Source organism: Parasteatoda tepidariorum, chromosome 4 (assembly GCF_982258835.1).
Source record: "Parasteatoda tepidariorum strain Cologne lab strain chromosome 4, Ptep-v5.0, whole genome shotgun sequence".
In the NCBI taxonomy this organism is placed as follows: Eukaryota; Metazoa; Arthropoda; class Arachnida; order Araneae; family Theridiidae; genus Parasteatoda; species Parasteatoda tepidariorum.
The window spans coordinates 123,222,179-123,247,383 of NC_141758.1; the positions used below are offsets into that span (position 1 = coordinate 123,222,179).

At 34.1% G+C, this 25,205-nt stretch overlaps 1 protein-coding gene across 1 annotated transcript; it reads right to left on the minus strand.

The window, feature by feature from the left end:
• Positions 1 to 970: 970 nt before the first annotated feature.
• On the minus strand, positions 971 to 4,987 carry LOC147812682 (uncharacterized). The gene has a single exon (XM_087162377.1). The coding sequence runs from the start codon at positions 4,985 to 4,987 to the stop codon at positions 971 to 973; it is 4,017 nt and encodes a 1,338-aa protein (XP_087018503.1).
• Between the last annotated feature and the right edge of the window lie 20,218 nt (positions 4,988 to 25,205).

The following is a 25,205-nucleotide window of genomic DNA, read 5'->3' on the forward strand; positions in this document are numbered from 1 at the left end:
CTACCACAGGAAATAATTATAGGTCATTTAGGGGGTACACAGCGTGACCCTAAATTTTACTATGTATGCCTATGCGAAATAAAATGTTTTGAGAAGCTTAAAATGAAGAAATAAGCGTTCTAAAATGCTTTAAAAATTCAAAGACATCTTTCAATGGATAATCAGCGCAAGGCGCGATATCAGACCTTAATATTGACCCATAATATTTAAATTGGACCAGGTATTATATTACAGGGTAATAGTGTACCCTACAGCAGGAAATAATTATAGGTCAATTAGGGGGTACACAGCGTGACCCTAAAGTTTACTATGTATTCCTATGCAAAATAAAGTGTTCTGAGAAGCTTAAAATGAGGAAATAAGCGTTCTAAAATGCTCTAAAAATTCAAAGACATTTTTCTATGTTAACTAACGGTACGGTATCGGACCTTAATTTTTAAATTGGACCACGTATTAAATTACAGGGTTATAGTGTACCCTACCACAGGAAATAATTATAGGTCAATTAGGGGGGAACAGAGTGACCCTAAAGTTTACTATGTATGTGTCGTTCCTAACCGGATTGACTGTGTTTGTGAGAGGCATCTTGTCTATTGATTGATAACGTTTAAAAACAGGCAAAACAAAACATTTATTTTAAATAAAAAACAACAAAAAACAAAACAAAACACAGCGTTCCAAAGATATTTCAAAAAGCCAATTCAACGATATTTCCAGTTCTCTCCTTTTTCTCTTGCCATACTCAGAGTAACCTACATATTCTGAATACTTTTGGTGGCGCAAACTAATTGGAGTTAGTGTTTGCCGCAACATTCTCCCCACTTGAGTTTTATGTAGGAGAAAACTCAACACAATAAATTACCAAAAAAATACTAAAATTATGGCAGACATGCAATTGTTATGTTATAAAATTTAAAGAATTTTAAAAGATACAAATCTGTATTTAACGTCCAAAAATGTTCATAGTTATTTAATGTTCACTGGCATCTTCAGTTACCTCTAAGGGATATAGTCTTTGAATAGGTCTTAGTAAAGTCCCTTTGTCCGTTTTCAATTTGACTAGTCTTACTCGTCCATCTCTTCCAGGGAACAGCTCAATAACTTTTCCTAACGGCCAGAAAATTCGTTTTCTGTCTTCTCTTCCAATCAGGACGATGTCTCCAATTTTTATTTGGTCAAGTCTCTTGGAAACAGATGAACGCAAGAAACCTAAATATTCGATCCTGAATCTTTCTTTTAGTCTTTCTCTCAATCTTTGAACATATCTGTATCTCTTGTCTAAATTAGTTTTGTCGATTTTGTCTAAGTCGGCTACGTCGTTAGTAGGGAGGTCTTGAAGGAATGAAGATGGTGTTAAAGCTCTCAAATCTGGTTCTTCAGACACATAAGTCAAAGGTCTATTGTTCATGATCGACTCACATTCACAAACAAGAGTTGAGAGTTCTTCATGAGTCAGAGATGACCGTCCCAAGTTTTTTCTTAAGAGGTCTTTGAGAATTCCGATTAATCTTTCCCAGAATCCTCCCCACCATGGGGCGGATGGTGGATTGAATTTCCATTGGATTTGGGAAACTTCAAATTCTTTCATGATTTTGTTCCAATCAAGGCGCTTTAAGGAGGCGTTGAGTCCAGTGAAATTGGTACCATTGTCTGAGTATAGTGTAGCCACTCTACCTCTTCTAGCAATAAAACGCCGTAATGCTTGAACAAAAGCGTTTGTGCTAAGAGAAGGTATCAGCTCTAAGTGAACAGTTCTATATACAGCACAGGAGAAAAGGACGATCCAAACCTTCTCATTAGTCTTGGTCATCAAAGGTCCGGCCAGATCGACACCGGACACTTCGAATACAGCCGATAATCTAGTTCGATCAGGAGGCAGAGGTGGAAATGGTACTTCAAGATTTTTAACCATTTGTCTCTTGCAGGTGACACATCCTCCAATAACGGAGCGAACAGTTCTTCTACCTTTTATAATCCAAAATCTCTCTCTCAGGATTGTTAGAAGAATGGACGTTCCTGCATGTTTATTCAACAGGTGTTCTTGTTCAATAAGTCGGGTGACAACAAGATGCTTTGACGGAAGAATCAAAGGCGCAATGAATTCAGAGGTTTCATCTTCATTCAAAAGTCTAGACTTTAATCGAAGTATCTCCTCATGATCTGAAAACACTTGAAAGTTTTTCAAAGATTTTTTACCTTCTTCGTCATTGAAGCACTCTTTTTGTACGGACCGCAGAAGAGTCTTTTGTGCATTTCTTATTTCTTCTTGCGTTAAATCAACATTATTTCTTAAATCTTTAGCTTTTGGTTGGAAGCGTAACAACCATGCTACAACTCTGATTATCTTAGAAAACTTCGAAATTCTGGATGCTAAAGTAGTTGCAATGGATTCCGAGTCTACATTGATGGCCGAAACAACAGTCTTTCGTTTTTCCTTTTCAACTTCCTCTTCATTAACATTAGCTACTGTCATCGGCCAATCATCCTTAGAATTCTTCAGCCAGGCAAGCCCTAGCCACCACTTGGACTTCAGAAGTTGTTTAGCTCCACATCCTCTCGAGAGAAGATCGGCCGGGTTCTGGCTTCCTGGTACATGATACCAATTCTCAGGTGATGTCAGTCTATTTATTTCAGATATTCGATTGTTCACGAACACTGACCACTGTTCTTTCCTCTTAATCCAAGTTAACACAGTCGACGAATCTGTCCAAAAGTAGGTGTCAATGTTTCCTTTTTCGAGTTTTAAAGCAGAGTCCATAGAATTGAACAGTCTAGCTCCAATAGTTGCTCCCATCAATTCAAGACGAGGGATCGTTATTTTTTTCAGTGGAGTTATTCTTGACTTAGCTTGGAGTAGCTGGACATTTACAGAGCCATCAGGGGATTCACTTCTTAGGAATATACAAGCTGAATAAGCTGTTTTGCTTGCATCAACAAATGTATGGAAGCTGAGTTTAGATAAGGCAGTAACTCCCAACCATCTTGGGATCTTAATATCATTTAAGTAATGTAAGTCTTTGAACCATGAATTGAATTTTTTCTTTATTTCTTCATTAACTTCCGAATCCCAATGATCTTTAGTCTTCCAGGTTGCTTGAAGTAAAAGCTTAGGTCTTATTAAAGCTGGAGCAAGAAATCCAATCGGATCAAAGATTCGGCTTATCAGGGACAAAATTTTTCTCTTAGTTAATTTTTCGAATTCTTCCAGCTTCAGTGAGTCAGAATCAATTTTTAACGAGTCTAAGTTTTTATCCCATACGTAGCCTAAGACTCGCGCTTCAGTAGCTGCAGACGGGCAATCTAATAATTGGTTGCTTTCCCAACTTCTTAGGTCAAATTGACCTTCTTTCATAATTTCTGTAGCTGACTTTATAAAAGTTTCTAATTCAGTTAAATCTTGTACACTCGTTACGCAATTGTCTACATAAAAACTGTTTCGGAGTTTTTCCAACTGTTCTTCAGAATATTGTATCTTGAATGTCTGTTTGGACAGATGATGATGAATGACAGCCATCAATAAGAAAGGACTACTGGTTAGACCGAAAACAACTCGGCGATGTCTGTAAGTCTTCAGTTCATTTTGTTCATCAATCAAAAGAAATCGTAAATAATTCCTATCTCTTTCATTTAGAGAGATTTGCAGAAATGCTCTTCTAATGTCAGAAATAACACCAATTTCATACAATCGAAATCGAGCCAAAATGGATGGTATTGTCTCAATAAAATTTATTCCAGTCTCTAAACAATCATTTAGTGATGGGAAGTTCGGATTCTTGGCTGAAGCGTCAAAGACGGGTCTGATTTTCAAAGAAGTTGTCGTTGACTTTTCCTTAATAATTGGGCGATGTGGGAGGTAATGTGTACCTTTAATTGACAATTCTTCTTGTGGAACTTTCTCAATCACTTCTTCTTCTATCCATTCATCAAAAACTTGCTGGTATTTCTTTTCATATCCCGTTTTTTCTAATTTCTTGTTAGTAGATTTTAATCTTTTAAGAGACAACCCATAATTATTCGGTAATAAAGCATGATCCTTTTTCCATGGTAAGCTTACTTCGTATCTTCCATCTGAATTTTGATAAACTGTGTCTCGAAAATGAATCATAACTGCCCTCTGTGTATCTTCTCTAGTGTTTTGTTCCACAGGGTCTCTAATACCAAGTAATTCTAAATCCCATAAAAATGAAACAGGTAATTCTTGAGAAAGCATATTTACAACCGTCATATTTAAATTATCATGGTTTTCAAACTGAGGAACCTTCCCTATTAATGTCCATCCTAATTTAGTGTCGATGGCGACTAATCCAGATTTTAATTGTTCTTGTTTACCCGTAAATAGTTTACCAACAACATCAGCCCCTAAAAGAACTTCAATAGGTCCTGAATTCCTACAATCAGTTATAAATATCCTTTTTTGTCTCAATTCTCGAATCCACGGCCCTTGTCTAATGCTAGAAACATTATTACAAATTATTTCCTGATCCAATGCATCTAAATTACAACTATATTTACCATCAAGGCTATCGAGATATATTTTATAACATTTGTGCCGTTGAATTTCTGTTTTCTTTCCCCCAAATAATGAGGTCGAAAATTCTTCTTCCCTTTCAAAATCAAAACCTAACTCTTCTGCAGTAGATTTCATAATATAAGACTTTTGAGAACCCGTATCTAAAATAATTCTAGCTTTACGCTGCGCTTTATTTCCCTTAATAATTACTACAAGAGTCTGTAAAAATACTTCTTTAGTTGCATGCACGCGCGAATGTAAGGTGCCAGTCTCTTTTTCTTCGCTTTCATTATTATCTTGTTTTCTTTCATCCGATCGATTACATTCTAAGTCAGGACACATAAATTTTAAATGTTTTCTTGTGCAAATAGAGCATTTAATGTTTGATTTACAAGAAAAAGCCAGGTGCCCTTTCAATAAACAAATTTTACATAAACCCTTCCTTCTAATAACAGACTGTTTTTCTTCTAAAGGCATATAAAACGCTTTCTTGCAAAAACGAGTCTCGTGGTTTTTAAAACAAAATAAACAAAGGATATCATCGTTTAAATTATGACTAATTAATTCAGCCGCAGACGATTTCCGATCTCTCAAATTCAGATTCGCCGGTGGTGTCAAGTTCCTTCGTTCGAAAGGGGGATGAAATATTTCAGTTCTACTCAATTTTATTTTTTCTTCCGCTTGTACTTCGTTTTTCAAAAAATAAATTATTGCATCAAGACTGGATAGTTTTTGTTCGCTTTCTAAATTTTTTCTTTGGCGTTCAAATGAGCGTAACACATTTAATGGTAATGAACTTTCAACAAGGGGATACAAAATTACACCACACATCTCAGATGTAACTCCTAGTGAGTTTAATGCTCTCAATTGAGTTGACAGTTTATTGTATAAACAACTTAAAGAATCATTCTTATTCTTATTCGCATTATTTAATACGAGTTTCAGGAGTTCTCTAACATAAAAATCTATCAATAGATCTTTTCGGCCATACCTTACGGTTAAACTTTCAACAGCTAAAGGATAATTTTCATCTGTTACAGGAAAAGATTCCACAATTTCCCTAGCTTCCGATTTCAGCTTCGTCGACTGAATTAAATAATGAAATTTATCAGCTTTCGTTAAATTAACATTTTCATGAATATTTTTAAATTGGTTCCAAAACGTTAACCAATCTTTCAAGTCTCCGCCGAATTTATATAATTCAACTTCGGGGAGCCGTTGACATAAAGCTTTCGGAGATTTAGTGTTCGGTAATTCGCCGTTATTTTCGGAAGTAACAATTTCGTTTTCACACGAGTTCTTTTTCAAATTATCTAAGGAACGTTTAGCTTTTAATTGAATTCTCAAAGCTTTTTCTCTGTATTCTTCAACGGAATTATATTCAGTTTCGAATTCTTTTTCATCTTGCAAACTATCTAAATAACTATTATGAGTTATTTCCAAAATGTCTACCTTTTGTTTAAATAAACAAAGATCCGTTTCAATTTCGTCATACGTCACACTATCGCCAATTAAAAAATTTTCAAGTTTCTTGTAGGCCTTAGTAAATGAAGCTCTTTGAGCGGTTTTATTTCTTTTTATTATTTCCATTTTTACTATCTTAATATCAAATTCTTAGCTTCTAAAACTATCGATTCTAAGCACATATAAATTACCGTTCTGGTATCAAATATTCAAATAAATATATATATATTTCAAATCTTCAAAAGTATTCAAATTGTCAAATATTTAATCTTCAAAATGGAAATTAATAAATCGTCGCCTACCTTTCTTACCAATCCTTAAGACAAGGCCGCCCACCCGGGGGCGCCAGAAATGTCGTTCCTAACCGGATTGACTGTGTTTGTGAGAGGCATCTTGTCTATTGATTGATAACGTTTAAAAACAGGCAAAACAAAACATTTATTTTAAATAAAAAACAACAAAAAACAAAACAAAACACAGCGTTCCAAAGATATTTCAAAAAGCCAATTCAACGATATTTCCAGTTCTCTCCTTTTTCTCTTGCCATACTCAGAGTAACCTACATATTCTGAATACTTTTGGTGGCGCAAACTAATTGGAGTTAGTGTTTGCCGCAACAGTATGCCTATGCGAAATAGAGTGTTCTGAGAAGCTTAAAATGAAGAAATAAGCGTTCTAAAATGCTTTAAAAATTCAAAGACATCTTTCAATGCTTAACTAACGCAAGGCGCAATATCAGACCTTAATATTGACCCATAATATTTAAATTGGACCAGGTATTATATTACAGGGTAATAGTGTACCCTACAACAGGAAATAATTATAGGTCAATAAGGGGGTACACAGCGTGACCCTAAAGTTTACTATGTATGCCTATGCGAAATAGAGTGTTCTGAGAAGCTTAAAATGAAGAAATAAGCATTCTAAAATGCTTTAAAAATTCAAAGACATCTTTCAAAGGTTAACTAACGCAAGGCGCAATATCAGACCTTAATATTGACCCATAATATTTAAATTGGACCAGGTATTATATTACAGGGTAATAGTGTACCCTACCACAGGAAATAACTATAGTTCAATTAGATGGTACACAGCGTGACCCTAAAGTTTACTATGTATGCCTATGCGAAATAAAGTGTTCTGAGAAGCTTAAAATGAGGAAATAAGCGTTCTAAAATGCTTTAAAAATTTAAAGACATTTTTCTATGTTAACTAACGGCACGGTATCGGACCTTAATATTGACCTATAATTTTTAAATTGGACCACGTATTATATTACAGGGTAATAGTGTACCCTACCACAGGAAATAATTATAGGTCATTTAGGGGGTACACAGCGTGACCCTAAATTTTACTATGTATGCCTATGCGAAATAAAATGTTTTGAGAAGCTTAAAATGAAGAAATAAGCGTTCTAAAATGCTTTAAAAATTCAAAGACATCTTTCAATGGTTAATCAACGCAAGGCGCGATATCAGACCTTAATATTGACCCATAATATTTAAATTGGACCAGGTATTATATTACAGGGTAATAGTGTACCCTACAGCAGGAAACAATTATAGGTCAATTTGGGGGTACACAGCGTGACCCTAAAGTTTACTATGTATTCCTATGCATAATAAAGTGTTCTGAGAAGCTTAAAATGAGGAAATAAGCGTTCTAAAATGCTTTAAAAATTCAAAGACATTTTTCTATGTTAACTAACGGTACGGTATCGGACCTTAATATTGACCTATAATTTTTAAATTGGACCACGTATTAAATTACAGGGTTATAGTGTACCCTACCACAGGAAATAATTATAGGTCAATTAGGGGGTACACAGAGTGACCCTAAAGTTTACTATGTATGCCTATGCGAAATAAAGTGTTCTGAGAAGCTTAAAATGAAGAAATAAGCGTTCTAAAATGCTTTAAAAATTCAAAGACATCTTTCAATGGTTAACTAACGCAAGGCGCAATATCAGACCTTAATATTGACCCATAATATTTAAATTGGACCAGGTATTATATTACAGGGAAATAGTGTACCCTACCTCAGGAAATAATTATAGGTCAATTAGGGGGTACACAGCGTGACCCTAAAGTTTACTATGTATGCCTATGCGAAATAAAGTGTTATGAGAAGCTTAAAATGAGGAAATAAGCGTTCTAAAATGCTTTAAAAATTCAAAGACATTTTTCTATGTTAACAAACGGCACGGTATCGGACCTTAATATTGACCTATAATTTTTAAATTGGACCACGTATTACATTACAGGGTAATAGTGTACCCTACCACAGGAAATAATTATTGGTCAATTAGGGGGTACACAGCGTGACCCTAAAGTTTACTATGTATTCCTATGCAAAATAAAGTGTTCTGAGAAGCTTAAAATGAGGAAATAAGCGTTCTAAAATGGTCTAAAAATTCAAAGACATTTTTCTATGTTAACTAACGGTACGGTATCGGACCTTAATTTTTAAATTGGACCACGTATTAAATTACAGGGTTATAGTGTACCCTACCACAGGAAATAATTATAGGTCAATTAGGGGGGAACAGAGTGACCCTAAAGTTTACTATGTATGCCTATGCGAAATAAAGTGTTCTGAGAAGCTTAAAATGAAGAAATAAGCGTTCTAAAATGCTTTAAAAATTCAAAGACATCTTTCAATGGTTAACTAACGCAAATCGCAATATCAGACCTTAATATTGACCCATAATATTTAAATTGGCCCAGGTATTATATTACAGGGTAATAGTGTACCCTACCACAGGAAATAATTATAGGTCAATTAGGGGGTACACTATGTATATTTTAAATAGTGCATTAAAACAAGGAAATTCGAAGACACTTTTCTATGTTAACTAACGGCACGGTATCGGACCTTAATATTGACCTATAATTTTTAAATTGGACCACGTATTATATTACAGGGTTATAGTGTACCCTAAAACAGGAAATAATTATTTGTCAATTAGGGGGTACACAGCGTGACCCTAAAGTTTACTATGTACGCCTATGCGAAATAGAGTGTTCTGAGAAGCTTAAAATGAAGAAATAAGCGTTCTAAAATGCTTTAATAATTCAAAGACATCTTTCAATGCTTAACTAACGCAAGGCGCAATATCAGACCTTAATATTGACCCATAATATTTAAATTGGACCAGGTATTATATTACAGGGTAATAGTGTACCCTACAACAGGAAATAATTATAGGTCAATTAGGGGGTACACAGCGTGACCCTAAAGTTTACTATGTATGCCTATGCGAAATAGAGTGTTCTGAGAAGCTTAAAATGAAGAAATAAGCATTCTAAAATGCTTTAAAAATTCAAAGACATCTTTCAATGGTTAACTAACGCAAGGCGCAATATCAGACCTCAATATTGACCCATAATATTTAAATTGGACCAGGTATTATATTACAGGGTAATAGTGTACCCTACCACAGGAAATAACTATAGTTCAATTAGATGGTACACAGCGTGACCCTAAAGTTTACTATGTATGCCTATGTGAAATAAAGTGTTCTGAGAAGCTTAAAATGAGGAAATAAGCGTTCTAAAATGCTTTAAAAATTTAAAGTTATTTTTCTATGTTAACTAACGGCACGGTATCGGACCTTAATATTGACCTATAATTTTTAAATTGGACCACGTATTATATTACAGGGTAATAGTGTACCCTACCACAGGAAATAATTATAGGTCATTTAGGGGGTACACAGCGTGACCCTAAATTTTACTATGTATGCCTATGCGAAATAAAATGTTTTGAGAAGCTTAAAATGAAGAAATAAGCGTTCTAAAATGCTTTAAAAATTCAAAGACATCTTTCAATGGTTAATCAACGCAAGGCGCGATATCAGACCTTAATATTGACCCATAATATTTAAATTGGACCAGGTATTATATTACAGGGAAATAGTGTACCCTACCTCAGGAAATAATTATAGGTCAATTAGGGGGTACACAGCGTGACCCTAAAGTTTACTATGTATGCCTATGCGAAATAAAGTGTTATGAGAAGCTTAAAATGAGGAAATAAGCGTTCTAAAATGCTTTAAAAATTCAAAGACATTTTTCTATGTTAACAAACGGCACGGTATCGGACCTTAATATTGACCTATAATTTTTAAATTGGACCACGTATTACATTACAGGGTAATAGTGTACCCTACCACAGGAAATAATTATAGGTCAATTAGGGGGTACACTATGTATATTTTAAATAGTGCATTAAAACAAGGAAATTCGAAGACACTTTTCTATGTTAACTAACGGCACGGTATCGGACCTTAATATTGACCTATAATTTTTAAATTGGACCACGTATTATATTACAGGGTTATAGTGTACACTAAAACAGGAAATAATTATTTGTCAATTAGGGGGTACACAGCATGACCCTAAAGTTTACTATGTACGCCTATGCGAAATAGAGTGTTCTGAGAAGCTTAAAATGAAGAAATAAGCGTTCTAAAATGCTTTAAAAATTCAAAGACATCTTTCAATGCTTAACTAACGCAAGGCGCAATATCAGACCTTAATATTGACCCATAATATTTAAATTGGACCAGGTATTATATTACAGGGTAATAGTGTACCCTACAACAGGAAATAATTATAGGTCAATTAGGGGGTACACAGCGTGACCCTAAAGTTTACTATGTATGCCTATGCGAAATAGAGTGTTCTGAGAAGCTTAAAATGAAGAAATAAGCATTCTAAAATGCTTTAAAAATTCAAAGACATCTTTCAATGGTTAACTAACGCAAGGCGCAATATCAGACCTTAATATTGACCCATAATATTTAAATTGGACCAGGTATTATATTACAGGGTAATAGTGTACCCTACCACAGGAAATAACTATAGTTCAATTAGATGGTACACAGCGTGACCCTAAAGTTTACTATGTATGCCTATGCGAAATAAAGTGTTCTGAGAAGCTTAAAATGAGGAAATAAGCGTTCTAAAATGCTTTAAAAATTTAAAGACATTTTTCTATGTTAACTAACGGCACGGTATCGGACCTTAATATTGACCTATAATTTTTAAATTGGACCACTTATTATATTACAGGGTAATAGTGTACCCTACAGCAGGAAATAATTATAGGTCAATTAGGGGGTACACAGCGTGACCCTAAAGTTTACTATGTATTCCTATGCATAATAAAGTGTTCTGAGAAGCTTAAAGTGAGGAAATAAGCGTTCTAAAATGCTTTAAAAATTCAAAGACATTTTTCTATGTTAACTAACGGTACGGTATCGGACCTTAATATTGACCTATAATTTTTAAATTGGACCACGTATTAAATTACAGGGTTATAGTGTACCCTACCACAGGAAATAATTATAGGTCAATTAGGGGGTACACAGAGTGACCCTAAAGTTTACTATGTATGCCTATGCGAAATAAAGTGTTCTGAGAAGCTTAAAATGAAGAAATAAGCGTTCTAAAATGCTTTAAAAAATCAAAGACATCTTTCAATGGTTAACTAACGCAAGGCGCAATATCAGACCTTAATATTGACCCATAATATTTAAATTGGACCAGGTATTATATTACAGGGTAATAGTGTACCCTACCACAGGAAATAATTATAGGTCAATTAGGGGGTACACTATGTATATTTTAAATAGTGCATTAAAACAAGGAAATTCGAAGACACTTTTCTATGTTAACTAACGGCACGGTATCGGACCTTAATATTGACCTATAATTTTTAAATTGGACCACGTATTATATTACAGGGATATAGTGTACCCTACCACAGGAAATAATTATAATTCAATTAGGGGGTACACAGCGTGACCCTAAGGGCGAGAGCAGGCTGCTTTTGCTTTCGTCAGTGAAATAGATATCCCACAATTACAAATTGATAATTTGTAAGCTACAAATCGTTTGCGGTCGCCCCCTTTTACATGGTGGACGCTAGGTGAAGGGGGTTTGAACGGCGAGAGGGCCACTCGTCTGGTCAGCAGAAGGGGAGATAAGGAGTGATAGATTTATGAGGAATTAGAATGCAGAACGCCTTATCTTAACAATTTGTTCTTGTGGAATATAACATTTCTTTCAATTTGTTTTTGAGGTGTATCTATTTCATTGAGGGACGAAAAAGTTTCTAGTTGCGACCTTGCTCTCAGCCTAAAGTTTACTATGTATGCCTATGCGAAATAAAGTGTTCTGAGAAGCTTAAAATGAGGAAATAAGCGTTCTAAAATGCTTTAAAAATTCAAAGACATTTTTCTATGTTAACTAACGGCACGGTATCGGACCTTAATATTGACCTATAATTTTTAAATTGGACCACGTATTATATTACAGGGTAATAGTGTACCCTACCACAGGAAATAATTATAGGTCATTTAGGGGGTACACAGCGTGACCCTAAATTTTACTGTATGCCTATGCGAAATAGAGTGTTCAGAGAAGCTTAAAATGAAGAAATAAGCGTTCGAAAATGCTTTAAAAATTCAAAGACATCTTTCAATGGTTAACTAACGCAAGGCGCAATATCAGACCTTAATATTGACCCATAATATTTAAATTGGCCCAGGTATTATATTACAGGGTAATAGTGTACCCTACCACAGGAAATAATTCTAGGTCAATTAGGGGGTACACTTTGTATATTTTAAATAGTGCATTAAAACAAGGAAATTCGAAGACACTTTTCTATGTTAACTAACGGCAAGGTATCGGACCTTAATATTGACCTATAATTTTTAAAATGGACCACGTATTATATTACAGGGTTATAGTGTACTCTACCACAGGAAATTGTTATATGTCAATTAGGGGGTACACAGCATGACCCTAAAGTTTACTATGTATGCCTATGCGAAATAGAGTGTTCTGAGAAGCTTAAAATAAAGAAATAAGCGTTCTAAAATGCTTTAAAAATTCAAAGACATCTTTCAATGGTTAACTAACGCAAGGCGCGATATCAGACCTTAATATAGACCCATAATATTTAAATTGGACCAGGTATTATATTACAGGGTAATAGTGTACCCTACCACAGGAAATAATTATAGGTCAATTAGGGGGTACACAGCGTGACCCTAAAGTTTACTATGTATGCCTATGCGAAATAAAGTGTTCTGAGAAGCTTAAAATGAGGAAATAAGCGTTCTAAAATGCTTAAAAAATTCAAAGACATTTTTCTATGTTAACTAACGGCACGGTATCGGACCTTAATATTGACCTATAATTTTTAAATTGGACCACGTATTATATTACAGGGTGATAGTGTACCCTACCACGGAAAATAATTACAGGTCAATTAGGGGGTACACAGCGTGACCCTAAATTTTACTGTATGCCTATGCGAAATAGAATGTTCTGAGAAGCTTAAAATGAAGAAATAAGCGTTCTAAAATGCTTTAAAAATTCAAAGACATCTTTCAATGGTTAACTAAAGCAAGGCGCAATATCAGACCTTAATATTGACCCATAATATTTAAATTGGACCAGGTATTATATTACAGGGTAATAGTGTACCCTGCCACAGGAAATAATTATAGGTCAATTAGGGGGTACACTATGTATATTTTAAATAGTGCATTAAAACAAGGAAATTCGAAGACACTTTTCTATGTTAACTAACGGCACGGTATCGGACCTTAATATTGACCTATAATTTTTAAATTGGACCACGTATTATATTACAGGGTTATAGTGTACCCTACCACAGGAAATAATTATATGTCAATTAGGGGGTACACAGCGTGACCCTAAAGTTTACTATGTATGCCTATGCGAAATAGAGTGTTCTGAGAAGCTTAAAATGAGGAAATAAGCGTTCTAAAATGCTTTAAAAATTCAAAGACATTTTTCTATGTTAACTAACGGTACGGTATCGGACGTTAATATTGACCCATAATATTTAAATTGGACCAGGTATTATATTACAGGGTAATAGTGTACCCTACCACAGGAAATAATTATAGGTCAATTAGATGGTACACAGCGTGACCCTAAAGTTTACTATGTATGCCTATGCGAAATAAAGTGTTCTGAGAAGCTTAAAATGAGGAAATAAGCGTTCTAAAATGCTTTAAAAATTCAATGACATTTTTCTATGTTAACTAACGGCACGGTATCGGACCTTAATATTGACCTATAATTTTTAAATTAGACCACGTATTATATTACAGGGTAATAGTGTACCCTACCACAGGAAATAATTATAGGTCATTTAGGGGGTACACAGCGTGACCCTAAATTTTACTATGTATGCCTATGCGAAATAAAATGTTTTGAGAAGCTTAAAATGAAGAAATAAGCGTTCTAAAATGCTTTAAAAATTCAAAGACATCTTTCAATGGTTAACTAATGCAAGGCGCAATATCAGACCTTAATATTGACCCATAATATTTAAATTGGCCCAGGTATTATATTACAGGGTAATAGTGTACCCTACCACAGGAAATAATTATTTGTCAATTAGGGGGTACACTATGTATATTTTAAATAGTGCATTAAAAGAAGGAAATTCGAAGACACTTTTCTATGTTATTTAACGGCACGGTATCGGACCTTAATATTGAGCTATAATTTTTAAATTGGACCACGTATTATATTACAGGTTACTATTGTTCCCTACCACAGGAAATAATTATAGGTCAATTAGGGGGTACACAGCGTGACCCTAAAGTTTACTATTTATGCCTATTCGAAATAGAGTGTTCTGAGAAGCTTAAAATGAAGAAATAAGCGTTCTAAAATGCTTTAAAAATTCAAAGACTTCTTTCAATGGTTAACTAACGCAAGGCGCAATATCAGACCTTAATATTGACCCATAATATTTAAATTGGACCAGGTATTATATTACAGGGTAATAGTGTACCCTACCACAGGAAATAATTATAGGTCAATTAGATGGTACACAGCGTGACCCTAAAGTTTACTATGTATGCCTATGCGAAATAAAGTGTTCTGAGAAGCTTAAAATGAGGAAATAAGCGTTCTAAAATGCTTTAAAAATTCAAAGACATTTTTCTATGTTAACTAACGGCACGGTATCGGACCTTAATATTGACCTATAATTTTTAAATTGGACCACGTATTATATTACAGGGTAATATTGTTCCCTACCACGGGAAATAATTATAGGTCACTTAGGGGGTACACAGCGTGACCCTAAAGTTTACTATGTATGCCTATGCGAAATAAAGTGTTCTGAGAAGCTTAAAATGAAGAAATAAGCGTTCGAAAATGCTTTAAAAATTCAAAGACATCTTTCAATGGTTAACTAACGCAAGGCGCAATATCAGACCTTAATATTGACCCATAATATTTAAATTAGCCCAGGTATTATATTACAGGGTAATAGTGTACCCTACCACAGGAAATAATTATTTGTCAATTAGGGGGTACACTATGTATATTTTAAATAGTGCATTAAAAGAAGGAAATTCGAAGACACTTTTCTATGTTAACTAACGGCACGGTATCGGACCTTAACATTGAGCTATAATTTTTAAATTGGACCACGTATTATATTACAGGTTAATATTGTTCCCTACCACGGGAAATAATTATAGGTCACTTAGGGGGTACACAGCGTGACCCTAAAGTTTACTATGTATGCCTATGCGAAATAAAGTGTTCTGAGAAGCTTAAAATGAAGAAATAAGCGTTCTAAAATGCTTTAAAAATTCAAAGACATTTTTCTATGTTAACTAACGGTACGGTATCGGACCTTAATATTGACCTATAATTTTTAAATTGGACCACGTATTATATTACAGGGTTATAGTGTACCCTAAAACAGGAAATAATTATATGTCAATTAGGGGGTACACAGCGTGACCCTAAAGTTTACTATGTATGCCTATGCGAAATAGAGTGTTCTGAGAAGCTTAAAATGATGAAATAAGCGTTCTAAAATGCTTTAAAAATTCAAAGACATCTTTCAATGGTTAACTAACGCAAGGCGCGATATCAGACCTTAATATGGAACCATATAATTTAAATTGAACCAGGTATTATATTACAGGGTAATAGTGTACCCTACAACAGGAAATAATTATAGGTCAATTAGGGGGTACACTGCGTGACCCTAAAGTTTACTATGTATGCCTATGCGAAATAGAGTGTTCTGAGAAGCTTAAAATGAGGAAATAAGCGTTCTAAAATGCTTTAAAATTTCAAAGACATTTTTCTATGTTAACTAACGGCACGGTATCGGACCTTAATATTGACCTATAATTTTTAAATTGGACCACGTATTATATTACAGGTCATTTAGGGGGTACACAGCGTGACCCTAAATTTTACTATGTATGCCAATGCGAAATAAAATGTTTTGAGAAGCTTAAAATGAAGAAATAAGCGTTCTAAAATGCTTTAAAAATTCAAAGACATCTTTCAATGGTTAATCAACGCAAGGCGCGATATCACACCTTAATATTGACCCATAATATTTAAATTGGACCGGGTATTATATTACAGGGTAATAGTGTACCCTACAGCAAGAAATAATTATAGGTCAATTAGGGGGTACACAGCGTGACCCTAAAGTTTACTATGTATTTCTATGCAAAATAAAGTGTTCTGAGAAGCTTAAAATGAGGAAATAAGCGTTCTAAAATGCTTTAAAAATTCAAAGACATTTTTCTATGTTAACTAACGGTACGGTATCGGACCTTAATATTGACCTATACTTTTTAAATTGGACCACGTATTATATTACAGGGTAATATTGTTCCCTACCACGGGAAATAATTATAGGTCACTTAGGGGGTACACAGCGTGACCCTAAAGTTTACTATGTATGCCTATGCGAAATAAAGTGTTCTGAGAAGCTTAAAATGAAGAAATAAGCGTTCTAAAATGCTTTAAAAATTCAAAGACATCTTTCAATGGTTAACTAACGCAAGGCGCAATATCAGACCTTAATATTGACCCATAATATTTAAATTGGACCAGGTATTATATTACAGGGTAATAGTGTACCCTAATACAGGAAATAATAATAGGTCAATTAGGGGGTACACAGCGTGACCCTAAAGTTTACTATGTATGCCTATGCGAAATAAAGTGTTCTGAGAAGCTTAAAATGAGGAAATAAGCGTTCAAAAATGCTTTAAAAATTAAAGACATTTTTCTATGTTAACTAACGGCACGGTATCGGACCTTAATATTGACCTATAATTTTTAAATTGGACCACGTATTATATTACAGGGTAATATTGTTCCCTACCACGGGAAATAATTATAGGTCACTTAGGGGGTACACTATGTATATTTTAAATAGTGCATTGAAACAAGGAAATTCGAAGACACTTTTCTATGTTAACTAACGGCACGGTATCGGACCTTAATATTGACCTATAATTTTTAAATTGGACCACGTTTTATATTACAGGGTTATAGTGTACCCTGAAACAGGAAATAATTATATGTCAATGAGGGGGTACACAGCGTGACCCTAAAGTTTACTATGTATGCCTATGCGAAATAGAGTGTTCTGAGAAGCTTAAAATGAAGAAATAAGCGTTCTAAAATGCTTTAAAAATTCAAAGACATCTTTCAATGGTTAACTAACGCAAGGCGCAATATCAGACCTTAATATTGACCCATAATATTTAAATTGGACCAGGTATTATATTACAGGGTAATAGTGTACCCTACCACAGGAAATAATTATAGGTCAATTAGGGGGTACACTATGTATATTTTAAATAGTTTATTAAAACAAGAAAATTCGAAGACACTTTTCTATGTTAACTAACGGCACGGTATCGGACCTTAATATTGACCTATAATTTCTAAATTGGACCACTATTATATTACAGGGTTATAGTGTACCCTACCACAGGAAATAATTATAGGTCAATAAGGGGGTACACAGCGTGACCCTAAATTTTACTATGTATGCCTATGCGAAATAAAATGTTTTGAGAAGCTTAAAATGAAGAAATAAGCGTTCTAAAATACTTTAAAAATTCAAAGACATCTTTCAATGGTTAATCAACGCAAGGCGCGATATCAGACCTTAATATTGACCCATAATATTTAAATTGGACCAGGTATTATATTACAGGGTAATAGTGTACCCTACAGCAGGAAATAATTATAGGTCAATTAGGGGGTACACAGCGTGACCCTAAAGTTTACTATGTATGCCTATGCGAAATAAAGTGTTATGAGAAGCTTAAAATGAGGAAATAAGCGTTCTAAAATGCTTTAAAAATTCAAAGACATTTTTCTATGTTAACTAACGGCGCGGTATCGGACCTTAATATTGACCTATAATTTTTAAATTGGACCACGTATTATATTACAGGGTAATAGTGTACCCTACCACAGGAAATAATTATAGGTCATTTAGGGGGTAGACAGCGTGACCCTAAATTTTACTATGTATGCCTATGCGAAATAAAATGTTTTGAGAAGCTTAAAATGAAGAAATAAGCGTTCTAAAATGCTTTAAAAATTCAAAGACATCTTTCAATGGTTAATCAACGCAAGGCGCGATATCAGACCTTAATATTGACCCATAATATTTAAATTGGACCAGGTATTATATTACAGGGTAATAGTGTACCCTACAGCAGGAAATAATTATAGGTCAATTAGGGGGTACACAGCGTGACCCTAAAGTTTACTATGTATTCCTATGCAAGATTAAGTGTTCTGAGAAGCTTAAAATGAGGAAATAAGCGTTCTAAAATGCTTTAAAAATTCAAAGACATTTTTCTATGTTAACTAACGGTACGGTATCGGACCTTAATATAGACCTATAATTTTTAAATTGGACCACGTATTATATTACAGGGTTATAGTGTACCCTACCACAGGAAATAATTATAGGTCAATTAGGGGGTACACAGAGTGACCCTAAAGTTTACTATGTATGCCTATGCGAAATAAAGTGTTCTGAGAAGCTTAAAATGAAGAAATAAGCGTTCTAAAATGCTTTTAAAATTCAAAGACATCTTTCAATGGTTAACTAACGCAAGTCGCAATATCAGACCTTAATATTGACCCATAATATTTAAATTGGACCAGGTATTATATTACAGGGTAATAGTGTACCCTACTACGGGAAATAATTATAGGTCAATTAGATGGTACACAGCGTGACCCTAAAGTTTACTATGTATGCCTATGCGAAATAAAGTGTTCTGAGAAGCTTAAAATGAAGAAATAAGCGTTCTAAAATGCTTTAAAAATTCAAAGACATCTTTCAATGGTTAACTAACGCAAGGCGCAATATCAGACCTTAATATTGACCTATAATTTTTAAATTGGACCACGTATTATACTACAGGGTAATAGTGTACCCTTCCACAGGAAATAATTATAGGTCATTTAGGGGGTACACAGCGTGACCCTAAATTTTACTATGTATGCCTATGCGAAATAAAATGTTTTGAGAAGCTTAAAATGAAGAAATAAGCGTTCTAAAATGCTTTAAAAATTCAAAGACATCTTTCAATGGTTAATCAACGCAAGGCGCGATATCAGACCTTAATATTAATTGGACCAGGTATTATATTACAGGGTAATAGTGTACCCTACAGCAGGAAATAATTATAGGTCAATTAGGGGGTACACAGCGTGACCCTAAAGTTTACTATGTATTCCTATGTAAAATAAAGTGTTCTGAGAAGCTTAAAATGAGGAAATAAGCGTTCTAAAATGCTCTAAAAATTCAAAGACATTTTTCTATGTTAACTAACGGTACGGTATCGGACCTTAATTTTTAAATTGGACCACGTATTAAATTACAGGGTTATAGTGTACCCTACCACAGGAAATAATTATAGGTCAATTAGGGGGGGACAGAGTGACCCTAAAGTTTACTATGTATGCCTATGCGAAATAAAGTGTTCTGAGAAGCTTAAAATGAAGAAATAAGCGTTCTAAAATGCTTTAAAAATTCAAAGACATCTTTCAATGGTTAACTAACGCAAATCGCAATATCAGACCTTAATATTTACCCATAATATTTAAATTGGCCCAGGTATTATATTACAGGGTAATAGTGTACCCTACCACAGGAAATAATTATAGGTCAATTAGGGGGTACACTATGTATATTTTAAATAGTGCATTAAAACAAGGAAATTCGAAGACACTTTTCTATGTTAACTAACGGCACGGTATCGGACCTTAATATTGACCTATAATTTTTAAATTGGACCACGTATTATATTACAGGGTTATAGTGTACCCTAAAACAGGAAATAATTATTTGTCAATTAGGGGGTACACAGCGTGACCCTAAAGTTTACTATGTATGCCTATGCGAAATAGAGTGTTCTGAGAAGCTTAAAATGAAGAAATAAGCGTTCTAAAATGCTTTAAAAATTCAAAGACATCTTTCAATGCTTAACTAACGCAAGGCGCAATATCAGACCTTAATATTGACCCATAATATTTAAATTGGCCCAGGTATTATATTACAGGGTAATAGTGTACCCTACAACAGGAAATAATTATAGGTCAATAAGGGGGTACACAGCGTGACCCTAAAGTTTACTATGTATGCCTATGCGAAATAGAGTGTTCTGAGAAGCTTAAAATGAAGAAATAAGCATTCTAAAATGCTTTAAAAATTCAAAGACATCTTTCAATGGTTAACTAACGCAAGGCGCAATATCAGACCTTAATATTGACCCATAATATTTAAATTGGACCAGGTATTATATTACAGGGTAATAGTGTACCCTACCACAGGAAATAACTATAGTTCAATTAGATGGTACACAGCGTGACCCTAAAGTTTACTATGTATGCCTATGCGAAATAAAGTGTTCTGAGAAGCTTAAAATGAGGAAATAAGCGTTCTAAAATGCTTTAAAAATTTAAAGACATTTTTCTATGTTAACTAACGGCACGGTATCGGACCTTAATATTGACCTATAATTTTTAAATTAGACCACGTATTATATTACAGGGTAATAGTGTACCCTACCACAGGAAATAATTATAGGTCATTTAGGGGGTAGACAGCGTGACCCTAAATTTTACTATGTATGCCTATGCGAAATAAAATGTTTTGAGAAGCTTAAAATGAAGAAATAAGCGTTCTAAAATGCTTTAAAAATTCAAAGACATCTTTCAATGGTTAATCAACGCAAGGCGCGATATCAGACCTTAATATTGACCCATAATATTTAAATTGGACCAGGTATTATATTACAGGGTAATAGTGTACCCTACAGCAGGAAATAATTATAGGTCAATTAGGGGGTACACAGCGTGACCCTAAAGTTTACTATGTATTCCTATGCAAGATTAAGTGTTCTGAGAAGCTTAAAATGAGGAAATAAGCGTTCTAAAATGCTTTAAAAATTCAAAGACATTTTTCTATGTTAACTAACGGTACGGTATCGGACCTTAATATAGACCTATAATTTTTAAATTGGACCACGTATTATATTACAGGGTTATAGTGTACCCTACCACAGGAAATAATTATAGGTCAATTAGGGGGTACACAGAGTGACCCTAAAGTTTACTATGTATGCCTATGCGAAATAAAGTGTTCTGAGAAGCTTAAAATGAAGAAATAAGCGTTCTAAAATGCTTTTAAAATTCAAAGACATCTTTCAATGGTTAACTAACGCAAGTCGCAATATCAGACCTTAATATTGACCCATAATATTTAAATTGGACCAGGTATTATATTACAGGGTAATAGTGTACCCTACTACGGGAAATAATTATAGGTCAATTAGATGGTACACAGCGTGACCCTAAAGTTTACTATGTATGCCTATGCGAAATAAAGTGTTCTGAGAAGCTTAAAATGAAGAAATAAGCGTTCTAAAATGCTTTAAAAATTCAAAGACATCTTTCAATGGTTAACTAACGCAAGGCGCAATATCAGACCTTAATATTGACCTATAATTTTTAAATTGGACCACGTATTATACTACAGGGTAATAGTGTACCCTTCCACAGGAAATAATTATAGGTCATTTAGGGGGTACACAGCGTGACCCTAAATTTTACTATGTATGCCTATGCGAAATAAAATGTTTTGAGAAGCTTAAAATGAAGAAATAAGCGTTCTAAAATGCTTTAAAAATTCAAAGACATCTTTCAATGGTTAATCAACGCAAGGCGCGATATCAGACCTTAATATTAATTGGACCAGGTATTATATTACAGGGTAATAGTGTACCCTACAGCAGGAAATAATTATAGGTCAATTAGGGGGTACACAGCGTGACCCTAAAGTTTACTATGTATTCCTATGTAAAATAAAGTGTTCTGAGAAGCTTAAAATGAGGAAATAAGCGTTCTAAAATGCTCTAAAAATTCAAAGACATTTTTCTATGTTAACTAACGGTACGGTATCGGACCTTAATTTTTAAATTGGACCACGTATTAAATTACAGGGTTATAGTGTACCCTACCACAGGAAATAATTATAGGTCAATTAGGGGGGGACAGAGTGACCCTAAAGTTTACTATGTATGCCTATGCGAAATAAAGTGTTCTGAGAAGCTTAAAATGAAGAAATAAGCGTTCTAAAATGCTTTAAAAATTCAAAGACATCTTTCAATGGTTAACTAACGCAAATCGCAATATCAGACCTTAATATTTACCCATAATATTTAAATTGGCCCAGGTATTATATTACAGGGTAATAGTGTACCCTACCACAGGAAATAATTATAGGTCAATTAGGGGGTACACTATGTATATTTTAAATAGTGCATTAAAACAAGGAAATTCGAAGACACTTTTCTATGTTAACTAACGGCACGGTATCGGACCTTAATATTGACCTATAATTTTTAAATTGGACCACGTATTATATTACAGGGTTATAGTGTACCCTAAAACAGGAAATAATTATTTGTCAATTAGGGGGTACACAGCGTGACCCTAAAGTTTACTATGTATGCCTATGCGAAATAGAGTGTTCTGAGAAGCTTAAAATGAAGAAATAAGCGTTCTAAAATGCTTTAAAAATTCAAAGACATCTTTCAATGCTTAACTAACGCAAGGCGCAATATCAGACCTTAATATTGACCCATAATATTTAAATTGGCCCAGGTATTATATTACAGGGTAATAGTGTACCCTACAACAGGAAATAATTATAGGTCAATAAGGGGGTACACAGCGTGACCCTAAAGTTTACTATGTATGCCTATGCGAAATAGAGTGTTCTGAGAAGCTTAAAATGAAGAAATAAGCATTCTAAAATGCTTTAAAAATTCAAAGACATCTTTCAATGGTTAACTAACGCAAGGCGCAATATCAGACCTTAATATTGACCCATAATATTTAAATTGGACCAGGTATTATATTACAGGGTAATAGTGTACCCTACCACAGGAAATAACTATAGTTCAATTAGATGGTACACAGCGTGACCCTAAAGTTTACTATGTATGCCTATGCGAAATAAAGTGTTCTGAGAAGCTTAAAATGAGGAAATAAGCGTTCTAAAATGCTTTAAAAATTTAAAGACATTTTTCTATGTTAACTAACGGCACGGTATCGGACCTTAATATTGACCTATAATTTTTAAATTAGACCACGTATTATATTACAGGGTAATAGTGTACCCTACCACAGGAAATAATTATAGGTCATTTAGGGGGTACACAGCGTGACCCTAAATTTTACTATGTATACCTATGCGAAATAAAATGTTTTGAGAAGCTCAAAATGAAGAAATAAGCGTTCTAAAATGCTTTAAAAATTCAAAGACATCTTTCAATGGTTAATCAACGCAAGGCGCGATATCAGACCTTAATATTGACCCATAATATTTAAATTGGACCAGGTATTATATTACAGGGTAATAGTGTACCCTACAGCAGGAAATAATTATAGGTCAATTAGGGGGTACACAGCGTGACCCTAAAGTTTACTATGTATTCCTATGCATAATAAAGTGTTCTGAGAAGCTTAAAATGAGGAAATAAGCGTTCTAAAATGCTTTAAAAATTCAAAGACATTTTTCTATGTTAACTAACGGTACGGTATCGGACCTTAATATTGACCTATAATTTTTAAATTGGACCACGTATTAAATTACAGGGTTATAGTGTACCCTACCACAGGAAATAATTATAGGTCAATTAGGGGGTACACAGAGTGACCCTAAAGTTTACTATGTATGCCTATGCGAAATAAAGTGTTCTGAGAAGCTTAAAATGAAGAAATAAGCGTTCTAAAATGCTTTAAAAATTCAAAGACATCTTTCAATGGTTAACTAACGCAAGGCGCAATATCAGACCTTAATATTGACCCATAATATTTAAATTGGACCAGGTATTATATTACAGGGAAATAGTGTACCCTACCTCAGGAAATAATTATAGGTCAATTAGGGGGTACACAGCGTGACCCTAAAGTTTACTATGTATGCCTATGCGAAATAAAGTGTTATGAGAAGCTTAAAATGACAAAATAAGCGTTCTAAAATGCTTTAAAAATTCAAAGACATTTTTCTATGTTAACAAACGGCACGGTATCGGACCTTAATATTGACCTATAAATTTTAAATTAAACCACGTATTACATTACAGGGTAATAGTGTACCCTACCACAGGAAATAATTATTGGTCATTTAGGGGGTACACAGCGTGACCCTAAATTTTACTATGTATGCCTATGCGAAATAAAATGTTTTGAGATGCTTAAAATGAAGAAATAAGCGTTCTAAAATGCTTTAAAAATTCAAAGACATCTTTCAATGGTTAACCAACGCAAGGCGCGATATCAGACCTTAATATTGACCCATAATATTTAAATTGGACCAGGTATTATATTACAGGGTAATAGTGTACCCTACAGCAGGAAATAATTATAGGTCAATTAGGGGGTACACAGCGTAACCCTAAAATTTACTATGTATGCCTATGTGAAATAAAGTGTTCTGAGAAGCTTAAAATGAAGAAATAAGCGTTCTAAAATGCTTTAAAAATTCAAAGACATCTTTCAATGGTTAACTAACGCAAGGCGCAATATCAGACCTTAATATTGACCTATAATTTTTAAATTGGACCACGTATTATATTACAGGGTAATAGTGTACCCTACCACAGGAAATAATTATAGGTCATTTAGGGGGTACACAGCGTGACCCTAAATTTTACTATGTATGCCTATGCGAAATAAAATGTTTTGAGAAGCTTAAAATGAAGAAATAAGCGTTCTAAAATGCTTTAAAAATTCAAAGACATCTTTCAATGGATAATCAACGCAAGGCGCGATATCAGACCTTAATATTGACCCATAACATT